The sequence below is a fragment of the Calypte anna genome, chromosome 3 (assembly GCF_003957555.1).
Source record: "Calypte anna isolate BGI_N300 chromosome 3, bCalAnn1_v1.p, whole genome shotgun sequence".
Lineage (NCBI taxonomy): Eukaryota > Metazoa > Chordata > Aves > Apodiformes > Trochilidae > Calypte > Calypte anna.
Window position 1 is genome coordinate 37,849,684 of NC_044246.1, and position 12,768 is coordinate 37,862,451.

At 46.8% G+C, this 12,768-nt stretch overlaps 1 protein-coding gene across 1 annotated transcript in view; it reads left to right on the top strand.

The window, feature by feature from the left end:
- The first annotated feature begins 4,292 nt into the window (after positions 1 to 4,292).
- Positions 4,293 to 12,768, top strand: part of LOC103538617 (cullin-9) — a 29,288-nt gene continuing 20,812 nt past the window's right edge. The window contains 6 exon segments of the mRNA XM_030446953.1: positions 4,293 to 4,531; positions 5,199 to 5,259; positions 7,006 to 7,614; positions 8,393 to 8,547; positions 8,882 to 9,326; positions 9,329 to 9,408. Coding sequence (XP_030302813.1) covers positions 4,430 to 4,531; positions 5,199 to 5,259; positions 7,006 to 7,614; positions 8,393 to 8,547; positions 8,882 to 9,326; positions 9,329 to 9,408 — 1,452 coding nt within the window. The 5' untranslated portion in view covers positions 4,293 to 4,429.

The following is a 12,768-nucleotide window of genomic DNA, read 5'->3' on the forward strand; positions in this document are numbered from 1 at the left end:
ACATGGTAATTGCCTAATCAGTTGCATTAGCAGAGTGCAGAAGTAGAGCAGAAATTAGTTTGGGCACATACATGAAGCTGCTTCAGGATCAAATAAGAAAGCACACTCTCAGCCTTTGATTTTAATTTTTTTCAATAATATAAAACAAATGTTAACAGACCAATAGAAATCTTCACCTACTGGACTGTAGCTAACTGCTCTGAGACCTATCAAAGAAGGAAAAACAACATGGAAAGGACCTGGCAAAGGACAAAAATTTCAATTTTACAGTATGTACATTACAGATCAGTATAACACAAAAGCAGGAAAGGAATTAGAAACAGCCCTGATGGGGCTAAATTATTTTGCATATTGTGAACAAGAAGGGCACTGGAGAAGGGATTTTCCCCTATCTCTGGCAGAAAGGGCCCCTCTAAGTATAAATTAGATCGTATCTCTGAAATACTGGCAATAGATGGATAGGGCCTCAGACTGATGAGGAACTGTGGGAAAATTAAATTCCCCAGCAGAGCCTCTGAATATAGTAAAGCTGGGGAGGGAGAAGGCTAATTTTTGGTGGATACAGGAGCTAGTTATTCTATTCTAAACTCTTGCAAGGGGCCTTTAAATTTTCTATGCCAGTTGGTGGTGGAAAGAGAAGTGAAGCCCTTTTTCCAACCCCTTTGATGTGAGAAGGAAGTCACTCATGACTCTTATACACACCTGAATGCCTGTTGCTCTTTTAGCAAAGACCCTATTGACTAGATTAAGGGCTCAGGTGACCTTCCAGAAAGGCAAGATATGTGTTCATACTCTTGAAGAAAAAGTCTTGGAGGTGCATGTGTTTGCTTTACAGAATTAGGAACAAAAGGAGAACCTGAACTCCATCCTAGAGGATGTGATAAATGCCTTTAACTCCTTGTATCCCATACTGAAATACCAGGAAGAGCAAAGGCTGTGGAACTGCTATATTCCTTTCAGCCAGATCTGCAGGATACACCCTTGGAAAAGTCCCATATCAGTTCCTTGATATGGAACTGATTGTGATGCAGCAGCTTTCTGTCAGAAGGATGCTGAAAAGCAGGCTATGCTATGGTGACTGCAGACTTGGAGGTGGAAGCTGAGCCTCTTCTGACAAAAATGTTAGTGCAAAAAGCAGAACTGATTGCCTTAATACAGGCATTGGAGCTGGATGAGGGAAGTCTGTGAATATTTGGACTGACTAAATATGCTTTTGGAGTGGTACATGCACATGGAGCCATTTGGAAGTAAAGAGGACCTTCATCATCATGAGGTTCCCCTAAGGGGACCAAGACGGAGAATAGATGGTGGGTAATATCAGATAAACAATTAGAATAGGAATGCTCTGTATACCAAGCCTAAAGCATTAAAGCATTACCAAAAGCATTAATCCCTAAAGCATTACCAAAAAATTTGAACCGTGTTTAAAAAACAATCCTAAAATCCAGCCAAGGCCACCATCAGTAGTGGTAAGAAGAGGAAATATACCTGGAGACTATTGGCAAATTGACTTTTCTGAGCTACCACAGCAAAATGGGTGTCAGTATTAGTCGGTATTAGTAGATCCATGCTCAGGTTGGCCTGAGGCCATTGCATGTAGCACCAAAACAGCAAAAGTAGTAAGTGAAGTTCTTTTGAAAGAAGCAATACTATAGCAAAAGTTATAAAAGACTTAGTAAAGGCTTTAGGCACAAAGTGAGAGTTGCACACCACTTGGAGACCACAGTCCAGTGGGATGGTGGAACATATGAAACAGACCTTAAAGAGACATATTTGTAAAATCTGTCAGTAAATTAAGATGAAGAGGTTAGATGCTTTACCTTTGGCCTTGCTGAGGGCAAGAATGGCCCCAAAACCAAAAAAAAAAAGTAAGTTCTTTTGATACTATGTATGAGAAGCCTTATATGGTAAAGAGCAATGAACCAAAAGCAGTACCTTTAACTGGAAATCAGAAAGATAAAGAATATTTAATATCTTTAGGGAAAGTGTTGCATTATCTTGATAGGTATTTGCAGATGAGAGCACCCCTAAGACTGGGCTCACCAGTAAACTCTGAAGGAAAAATGGAAAGGATGGTTCCAGGTTCTGGTAACAACATATATGGCTGCAAAATTTGAAGGAATTGAGACTTGGTTTCATTACACCTGTATCAAGGAAGCAACACTCAGAGACAAGTGGACAGTGATACTTCAAACAGATAACCCTTTGCGGATCAAGATTTAAAAAGGATGCTAGATGAATTGTATTTGGACTGATATTACATCAGCTTCATATTTAAAGTGTATAGGAGGAGAAGTTTTATTTATTGTTTATAGGAATAACACTGATTTTTTTTTATGGTTCTATACAGGTACACTGATGTTCTAGAGTCCAACAATAAGAAGAATATGGTGGCTGTTTCTTCTTGTCTTCCCACACTAGAAGACTAAGAGGAATCAGGAAGGATGCTCTGACTCTTGGAATCATAATCTTAATTTGGAAATACTGGGAAACCTTTGAAAATAGGTAATCTAACAAATTTCTGGGTGTGTACCCATTTTCCAGAACATAGCAATAAGGGATAACCCTTAGTAAGGATGCCAGTTCTTTTTAATACATCTTGGAATAATTTACCTTCAGACTTGAGACATATGGGATCTTTCAGCCATTATCTATATGTAATCTGTCAATCTGCAATTACAAAGAAAGAAATAACAGGATGGCAACTGGAACATTCCAAGAGATACTGGATAGTATTGATTATGTGGTAAAAAAGCACGAATGGTCCTACCTCAAGGCTGGTCAGGAACGTGTACGTGAGGGGCAGTGATTCCCAGTACTACAGTAAAAAACAAAACAAAACAAAACAAATTAGGTGATGAGGATCAGAAACTAAAGTTAAGATAACCCTTTAATATAAAGACCCACGAAATTTCATTTCTTTTCTAGATGGTTTATTCCTTGGCTTCGAGTAAGTGAATGTGAAAAAGCCATAGTGAGCATTCCTGCCCATTCCTGCCTATAGAACAAATTGGAAACAGAACTTCTGATGCTATCCTTGCTTTGCCAAGGAAGGGTATCACAGGTTGCAAAAATAGCTACCCAAAATAGGATGGCTTCAGATACACCATTAGCTTCTCAATGCACAGCGATTAATAGCAGCTGTTGTGTACACATAGATTACAGTGAGAGAATTGCTACTGATTTAACTGAAATTTGGCAACAAACTAAGAGCTTATATGGAATTCAAAAGAATGATGTGTGTCTGGGATTCAAAAAGGCTTGGAGATGCTTAACTTCCTGATTCCCTGATTTACGTCTCTGGCTCAAGAAATTTTTCATAATAATCTTGCTAGCATTTGTGTATTTATATGTACTTCTGCAATGCACCTGTAAGTGTTGCTCAGCATTCCACAGTAACTTGGTGCACTTGATTCAAGAATGAGCCTCATCCCTATCTAAGGGATACCCTTAGACAAGAGTCTCAAAGGCCCTGTCAAGGGGGGGAGAAGTTATGCTGAAAAAGACAGGCCAGCATGACCAAGGGAAAGGGGTGCTTGCTGAGCTTATTTTGATATGAAAGGTCTATAGCCACTGGTGATGGATCTCAGCAGTAGCAGAACTAGTGAGTTGCATGACAATAAATAGTTAAACTACTATGGGGAATACTCATGAAGCCCCAGGAGGTGGGTGCCACAGGTAGCAGAGAGCAACGAGCAGTTAAGGGTACTGGGAAGGACCCCCTTCTCACAAAAGACAAGTGTGTAGACGACAATATCTGTGTATTTTGATTTACAGAAGAAGCCCTGTTTTAAGAGCAAGGCTGTGCAAAGCTGTAGTAAGCAATGCCCCCTCCCCAACAGCCGTCTCTTTCCGTTTCGGGATCTAACTTGAAACATTAGCTAGGGGAAGTAGAATATCCTTTGTGGGGTTTTTTTCACACTTTCCCGTCCTTGCTCATTTCTGGTGTGCAGCCAGCACAGGGAGGGTAGACGGTCGGCGTATGCCACCACACACCGCTCACCCGCTCTCCGGAGCCGGCCCGGCAGTCGGGCCAGCTCCCGGGGTCAGGCTGCGATCCCCTCGGGCACCACAGCAACCTCCAGGCCCACGGAACCCGGGATGAGAGTCAGGGAACTGCTGAAGGCGCACAAACCGCGACCGGGCAGGGCCAGCAGAGCGCAGACGCGGGCCAGCAGCGCCTTCGCCCGTCCTCTCGTAGCCCTCGCCGCCACTCGTGGGGGGCGTGCCAGGGACCCGGAAGCGGGGGTCGGCGGCGGTGCCGGTAGGTGTGGGCTGAGGTACTCCTTCCCGCCCCCTCCCCTGGCAGCGGTGGAGGGAGCGGCCGGGCTGCAGCCGCTTGGCATCAGGAAGCTGCCAGTCTCGGTCCGGGCTGTGAACAGTGCGGAAGGAGAACTGAAGCGGTGGCGGATGGGGACGGGACCGCCCGATGCGGCCGCGCCGTCTTCGTTTCCCCGCCTCCCTCTGTCCCGCTGCGGCAGCGCTGTGTAGGCCTGAGTTCGGCTCCTGGGTCGGGGGCGACGCGGTAACGGTGAGTGAAGAGAAGACCCGGAGGGGTGTCGCTAAGACGTCCGAAACGGTCCGGAAGGAAACCAGCCTGTTCCCCCGCGGCCATTGCCGAGGCAAAGCGTTCTCGGTTGCCGTGCCCGGTTCCGGCTGCCGGTCCGGGGTGCCGTGGTGCTCTGCCGGCCTGTGCGCAGGCTGTGCCAGGCTCTGCTGCTGAGCTGAGTGCCGTGATGTTTTATGGCCTTGGCAGCATCCTAGCTGGCATATTCGTTTGCCAAAATTCTGAAACTTACTGTAGTGCGTGTGTTTAAGCAGTCGAGCACTTCGGCTGTCGGTTGTCTTAGGATCCGGTGTGCCTCGGACATCATACGCGTGCCAGCTGCTTCCTCCAAATTCTCCCCTTCCTTGCTATCAATCCTTTGGGGCCCTAGTGATAGCTCTGCTCTACAGAGAGCTTTTTCACGCTAAATGACATGATGGGAGGGCGAGGTGAAGTCAGACAAAACTCACAAATGCCTCGCAGAGACTTGTGTTTTGCTATCATTTTTACTTTACGAGACCCTCTTGAGGCAGGGTTGGCTTTTTTTTGTGTACTGTACAAGCACAGTTAGGGAAAAGCAGTATTTGGCTTATGATGCAGCAAATAACACTGTTGGAAAGCACAGAAGAATAACTTGATCCTTTCATTACAGAGCGATTGCAAGAAGATTTCCAGCACGCTTACTGCAAACTCTGAGGAAGATATCATTGAAGGTAGGTTTCAATTTCTTGGGTGTTCAGGCTTTTCTCTGCACCTGGGAACAATTTTTAATGTGTCTATCACAGTCTTTGGAAGTCAGTATCTTTGGTTGTTCATGGAGTGATCATTTCCTATGCCTGTTTGTGTCTTTTTAAAAACTTACTTGTGTTACCTTCAGTGGAACAGCATGTTGCTTCAGGGCTTCTCTTGCTAGTTTGTGTGACATCAAGAGGGCCTGGTCATGTGTTTCTACAACCACCTGCCTGACCACCTCTGAGAACCTTCTTACCAGTCTCTGATCTGATCTGGCATCCCTTGTAATAATGAAGTCAGTCTGTTGTGTGTAGCTTTGTCTACAGTTGGCCAGCTGATTGCTGTCACTCCATCTTAGACAACAGTTTTTCACAGAGTTTTAGCTTCTCTTTGCACTGATGAAATCAAAGTGTCATGGCTTCTTTGTTGTAGTTCCAAGAGAGGCAGCACAGTCAGGCAGCAGAGAGTAGCAATCTTTTAATTTTGTTGAGTTTATCCATTGACTAAATATTGTAAAGTCAACAAATATCGTAGAAGAGGACAATGAGGAAATACTGACTGGCTTTTTTATGATAGTGAGCTGATTTGATATTGTTGTGGTTTAACTAAGCACCACCCAGCTGCTTGCTCACACTTCTGCAGTGGGATGGGGGAGAGAAAAAGAAGGTTAAAAGTGAGAAAACTCATGGGTTGAGGTAAAAACATTGAATCAAAAGCTATGCCTGCAGGCAAAGCAAAATATGGAATTCATTCACTTCCTCCCATCAGCAGGCAGGTGTTCGGCCATCTCCAGGAAAGCCGGGCTCCTTCACATGAGTAGTTACTTGGGAAGACAAAGATCATCAGTCTGAACATCTTCCCTTTCTTCTTCCCCCAGCTTTATATGCTGAGCATGACATCAAATGCTATGGAATATCCCTTTGATCAGTCGGGGTCAGCTGTCCTGGCTGTGTGCCTGCCCAACTTCTTGTGCACACCCCCTTCTCGCTGGTGGGGTACTGTGAGAGGGAGGAAAGTCCTTGGTTCTCTGTAAGCACTGCTCAGCAGTAACAAAAACAAGCCGGTGTTACCAGCACTGTTTTCAGTACATTCAGTACAAATGCAAAACATAGAGCTCATACTAGCTACTGTGAAGAAAAGTAACTCTTTCCCAGCCCAAACCAGCACATATGTATGTGAACTTAATCTGAGAAATTTCCGGTTGTTTTCTTCCCACGTTAGATCCAGCTCCACAGTGGGAGAGTGTGTCTGCCTGAATCCTTGAGCTCTAGGTAAATTGCAGTCTAAACGGATCTAAGTGCTAAAAAACAGGAGGAAAGACAGAAGTGCAGAACCAGCAACTTGTGTACAGTTGTTTTATGGACAGTAGAAGAGATAAGAACAGGACCCAAGTCTCCTGTGGTTATTTTCTGTCTTATAAGAGGATCTGAATTGGGCCCATTTATTTAGCCTTGTCTTTTTTGAAGAGAACTTCTTTCTGTGTGTGCCAGTAATATTGGGAACAGGTTTTGTATATGAAACACTGCCTCATTTTCTTGGAGGGAAGATGTGAGCTTTTGCAAAATGGGGTTTTCTTCAGAACTTTATCCTGGATGCAGGATCTTGGGATCAAAAGATCTGTGCCTCAGCTGCTTCTGCTGTCAAGCAACTTAAGTGCTTGCTCAGTCTTTCCCTGGCATGCATCTCAGAAGTAAAAGCTTGCCTCTGCTTCCCCTCTGTCTCTGCAGGGACGTTTCCCATCATGGTGAACGAGAAGCGCAATGGCAACCTGCTCATTGCCCTGGGACCCCAGCTGCAGGCCTACCCGGAGGAGCTGCTCCGTCAGCGGCGAGGGCAGGACGGGCAGCCTGAGTACCTGATCCAGTGGCGTATCGTCAGCTTGGAAGAGAGAGCAGTGGGAGGCAGCAGTGTCTCCTCTGCAGGGACCAAGCCGAAGAACATCCTGATGTGGATGTCTGCAGAAGAGGTCTGTGCCAGCTGCCCGGCGCTGCTGGGCAAGAGGAAGCTGGAAGGGCAGTGGGGGAAAGAGGAGAAGGCAGCCGGCCCGTTTGCTGCAGATGTCCCGCTGGATGAAGCCTCTCTGCTGGAGATGAAGGCTGATGTCAGGAGCCTGGTGCAGCGAGCTGGGCGTCAGATGGCCGAGACCGGGGCCCCCGAGTCCTCCATCCTCAACACCATCCACGTGCTGAGTGCGTACGCTGGCATTGACTCTCTGGCGGGTGCCTTCAGGGAGACGGGAGCCCTCGTGCTGCTGATGAAGATGCTGTGCCACAAGGAGAAGCAAATCCGCCACAGCGCTGGCAAGATGCTGAGGGCCCTGGCTTCCCATGATGCAGGTGGGGGCTGCTGCTGCTCCTCAGTGCCACTGAAGTGGTGCTGCTGCTGGGCTGCTGAGGGGGGAAAGTCCTGTAGGTGCTGTCCTATAGGTGCAGGATGCTTGGGAAGTGGTGTGTGTCAGGGTGTGCTGGTGAAAGGGGAAGAATCTGACTTGAGCTTCCAGGCAGCTCTGTGGTTGTAGTTGTGTGGGTGACTTGAGGAACCTGTCTTTCCCCTGACAGGTTCCTGAGCTGGGATGCTGAATAACTGTTATGAGGACTTCTGCCAAGGGATTTGGCAGACTGTTGGGGTGTCTCTGCATGTGACAGCTCTTGCCTGTTCTTGGCCAGGAGCATTTTCCTCGGGCCTGGTGGGTAGAGGCTTCATCTCCACTCAGTCCTCTCATTTGAGAGAAGCTGCTGTGCCTTCGAAGTGTCTGATGAAGCTCGGGTGCCCCTGAAAGATTGCTGCTTGTGGTCTGCCCCACAAGACATCTGGCTTTCTCCTATGTGTAGCTACAATGCAGCAGATGGCGGCCTGATACAGATTAAAACAACTTTTTTCATTCCTGGAACTGTTCAGTTGTTGGGGCTGTTTCCTTGAGGGAAATTTTCAGCTTTAGAGGTGGAAAAAAAGCAGTGTTACTCAGTTGAGCAAAATATTACCAATCCAGATTAAAGGACAGAACATGGTTCTGGGTTATTCTGAGCCGCAAAGCTGTTCCTTTCTTGCAGGTGTGGGAGGGTGGCAGTGATGGCTATCTTTGTGGGGCCTGAAGGGCTTCTGTTTTTGTTTCAGGGAGCCGAGCCTATGTCCTGCAGTCCCTGAGCCAGCAGGATGGCATTGAGCGACACATGGACTTTGACAGTCACTACACCTTGCTGGAGCTGTTTGCTGAGACAACATCCTCTGAAGAGCACTGCATGTCCTTTGAGGGGATTCACCTTCCCCAGGTAGCAACAGGTCCTGCCAGCCCATGGGCTTTAGGAGTCAGAAGAGGTTGGAGGGCAGAGATGGTATCCTTGACTGGGGCAGAAGGGTATCAGCAGTGGGCAGCTGAGGAGGACTGGGTGTTGCAAGAGCTGGCACAGGATCTGGGCCTGGCTTGAGGGTGGGGGTTGGTGGAGAGGCACGTGGAGAGCCTTGAGCAGAGTGCGACAAGGGTGGGCTGAGAGGTCTCTGCTGCTGCCTGCTGCTGGTCTGGAGCAGATAAAAGTGGTGGCTGGGAGAGAGATGGGGACTGGAGGTGCTGTGCAAGTGAGTGTCTGACAACCATGCTTGCTGTAGGTCCCAGGGAGGCTGCTGTTCGTCCTGGTGAAGCGCTACCTGTGTGTGACTTCTCTGACAAACAAGCTCAGCACTGGTGTGGAGCAGGGAGGAGAGCAGGAGGACTGCGCTGTGCCCAGCCTCCTCTCTGAGGAGAAGAGCCGTGTGAAGCAGGAATTTGAGTTCAGCATGGCCATGGCAAGCCTCATCTTGGAGCTGGTGCATGTGATGGGCTGGGATCACAGCCACAAGCCAGAGCTGTTGCCCCAACAGGAGTTGCAGCCTCGCACCTCCATCTTCCAGCCCAAGACCCCTCCCTTCAGTGCTGCCCAAATGCCTGTGCTCATCTCGAATCGTGGTCTGCACAGAAAGCAGGGTCGTGCCTTCCTGACCCTGTCAGACTTTGCAGACCGCAGTGGCTACGTGGATTACTTGAAGGCAAACTTGGTGCACGGCATGAAAGTGCGCTGCTGGAGGACTGTGGTGATGTTAGAGCTGGGGAGGAAGGCGAGGTTCTTCAGAACAGTAATAGCATGCGTGGAGTGCAGGTAGGTCACTGGTGGGAATAGTCTGGCTGGGATGCCAGCGGTGACTGATAATTTTTTGATGATGTCTTTGTGTGCAGGAAGTTGCACAACAGCCGTATCATAATTAGGACATTGACTATATCTGTTCTAGCAAAGAAGTCACCTTGCAGAACTGGAAGCTTGAGTCCTGAGGAAAGCCACTCTGGTTTAGTATAGATTGTCCTGCTAACATTTAGCCTCTAAAACAGGTGGCTATATCCTGCCTCCCGGGGAGGGGAGCTAGCTCTGTTTTAATCCTGTGGGGTGGTTTGTGAACAGACTAGATGACACAAATGAGGACACAGTAAAAGATGTTTGAAGGTCTTAAGCCTTGATATGTGAGTAATAGTACTTACAGCATACCGTTGTTCTCACCGATTTGGATGCAGCCTACATAGTTGTTTGTTTTGATCTGTGATTATATGCTGGGCTCTGTTTCCCTTCAAAAAAATGCTCTTTGGCTAAGGAGACCTTAAATGAGTGTGTGTTGCAAAGAACTGTTAGAGCTGTAAATTTGCAGTCAAGTTGCTAAGTTTGCGCTAGAGATCAGGGAAAAGGCCTCAATATTTGAGGTGGGGGAGGAATCCTAGAATAGTTTGGGTTGGAAGGGACCTTTTAAAGGTCATCCAGTCCAACCTTCCTACAACAAGCAGGGACATCTTCAACTAAATAAGGTTGCTCAGAGCTCCATCCAGCCTAACTTTGGGTGTTTCCAGGGATGGGGCATATACCACTTTTGTGGGCAACCTTTTCCAGAGTTTCACTACTCCCGTTGTAAAGAATTTCTTCCTTATTTCCAATCTAAAGCTCCCCTCTTTCAGTTTAAAATCGTTACCTCTTGGTCCACAACAGCCCTACTAAAAAGTTTATCCCCGTCATTCTTGTAAGTCCCCTTTAAATGTTGAAAGGTTGCAATCAGGTCTCCCCAGAGCCTGTTCTTCTCTAGGCTGAACAAATCCCAACTCTCTCAGCCTTTCCTCAAAGGAGAGGTGTTCCATCCCTCTAATCATTTTTGTGGTCCTCTCTGGACCCACTCCAACCACTCCGTGTCCTTGTGCTGAGGACTGGATGCAGTCCACCAGAGCAAAGTAGAGGTGCAAAATCACCTCTCTTGACCTGCTGGCTATTGTTGATAGAGCCCAGGATACAACTGGCTTTCTGGGCTGTGAGTAAACATTGCTGACGCATGTTCTATTCACAGGGCTGCTCTCAATCTGATCATTCTCTGGCCTGTGTTGGTACTGAGGGTTGCTGTGACCCAGGTGCAGGACCTTGCTCTCATCCTTATTGAATCTCATGAGTTTCACGAGCCCACTTCTTGAGCTTGTCCAGGTCCCTCTGGATGGCGTGTCATGCCTCAAGTGTGTTACCCACCCCACTCAGTTTAGTGTTGGTGTGCAAATTTGCTGAGAGTGTACTCAATTGCACTGTCTGTGTAACTGATGAAGGTAATAAACAGTACTGGATATAAACAATATGGACCCCTGAGGGACACCACTCATCACTGATCTCCATATGGACATTGACCACTTCCAATTCCTTCCAATTCCTTACCCACCAAATACTCCATTCATTAAATCCGTATCTGATTTAGAGAGAAGGATGTTGTGGGAAACCGTATCAAAGGCTTTACAGAAGTCCAGATAGATTATATCAGCAGCTCTTCCCTTGTCCATTGATTTAGTCACTCCACTGTAGAAGGCTGCTACGTTGGTCAGGCAAGACTTGCTCTTGGGGGCAAGCCATGCTAGCTGTCTCACCTCCCTGTTCTCCATGTACCTTAACATAGCTTCTAGGAGGATCTTCTCTGTGATCTCTCCAGACACAGAAGTGAGGCTGACAGGGTGGTAGTTCCCAGGGTGTGCCTTTCGACCCCTTTTAAATAGTAAAATATCCCTGGAGGTGCAGTGCTTCTCTTTTTCCGGTCACCAGGGACTTTACCTTCTTGTGATGACTTTTCAGCTGTCACAGAGAGTGGCTTAGCAACTACCTCAGCCATGAGATGCATTTCATGAGGTCCCATAGACTTATGTATGTCCAGGTTCTTCAGGTGGTCTTGAACATGGTCCTCTCTTGCGGAAGGACTTTGCTCCCCCAGTCCCTGCCTGAAGGTGTATTTATGTGAGAGGTGTATGAATAGAGATTGCCAGCAAAGACTTGAGGCAGAGTTGTTGAATATTGCAGCTGACTTCTTGTCATTACCAGTTGGCCAGAATGTTCATCAGTGGATACACTTTCTTAAACCTTCCTTTTCTTGCTGACATATTTATAGAACCCCTCCTTATTAATCTTTGTGTCTCTTGCCTAATTTAGTTCCAGCTGATGGCCTTCCTGACCACATCCCTACACCTCTGGGCATAGCCCTTACACTTTTCCCAGGACACCTGTCACTGCTTCTACTGCCTGTGCATTTCCTTATTGCCCTTTAGTTTGACCAGCAGGTCATGACTCAGCCAGGGTCTTTTTCCTTTTCTTTCTGATTTCTTGCACCTGGGGATCAAGACCTCTTGTGCTTTATTGAAAGCATCCTTAAAGATCTGCCAGCTCTGTTTTTCTTCCTTTTGCTTGAGCACAGTTTTCCAGGGAGTCCCATTGACTTAACTCTGAAGAGCTGGAAATTTGTTTACCTAAAATTCAGGGTCCTGACTTTACTCTTTTCCTGTCCTATATTTGTCAGGACTGTGAGCTCCACCAGTGCATGATCACTACAACCCAGGTAGCCTCCAATATTAATGTCTGTGATTGGATCACTTGTGCTGGGCACCAACAGGTCCAGTAATGCATCTCTTCTGTCTCCTACCTGGCATAAGAAGTTAATCCTCAGTGCACTTCAGGAGTCTCCTGGATTGCCTGCAGCTCACTATGCTGCTTTTCCAATGGATGTTCATGGTGGTTGAAGTCTCCCAGCAGGTTGAGAGCCTGTGAATGTAATCCCTCCTGTAGCTGGAATAAGAAGGCTTGGTCAGATGTTATTTAAAACAGAAGATTAAAATGCTCTGAAGTGTGTATGTGCAGCCTTCTCTGCTTGTTTGGTTGTGGATATTAATCAGTATGTGCTTGCACTGACTGAACATAACTGTTAGGGCAGCGTGTTCTGGGCAAATATGGCTTGCACATCTTATTTGCACTTTCTTCTAGTCCCCTTTTTTCCCCTCATACTCCCAAGTTCTTGGGTTCTGTTGAGCGAATTTCTTCCCTACTGTTTCTCTACTTAACCACTTTTATTCCTGGTTTTATAATTTACTGTTTATGCCCTATGCTTTGCTGAAGTCTACAATTGAAATTTTTTTTTAATGTAGAAAATCAGTTACTTCAGCAAAGAAAGATAATGCATAAATCTGG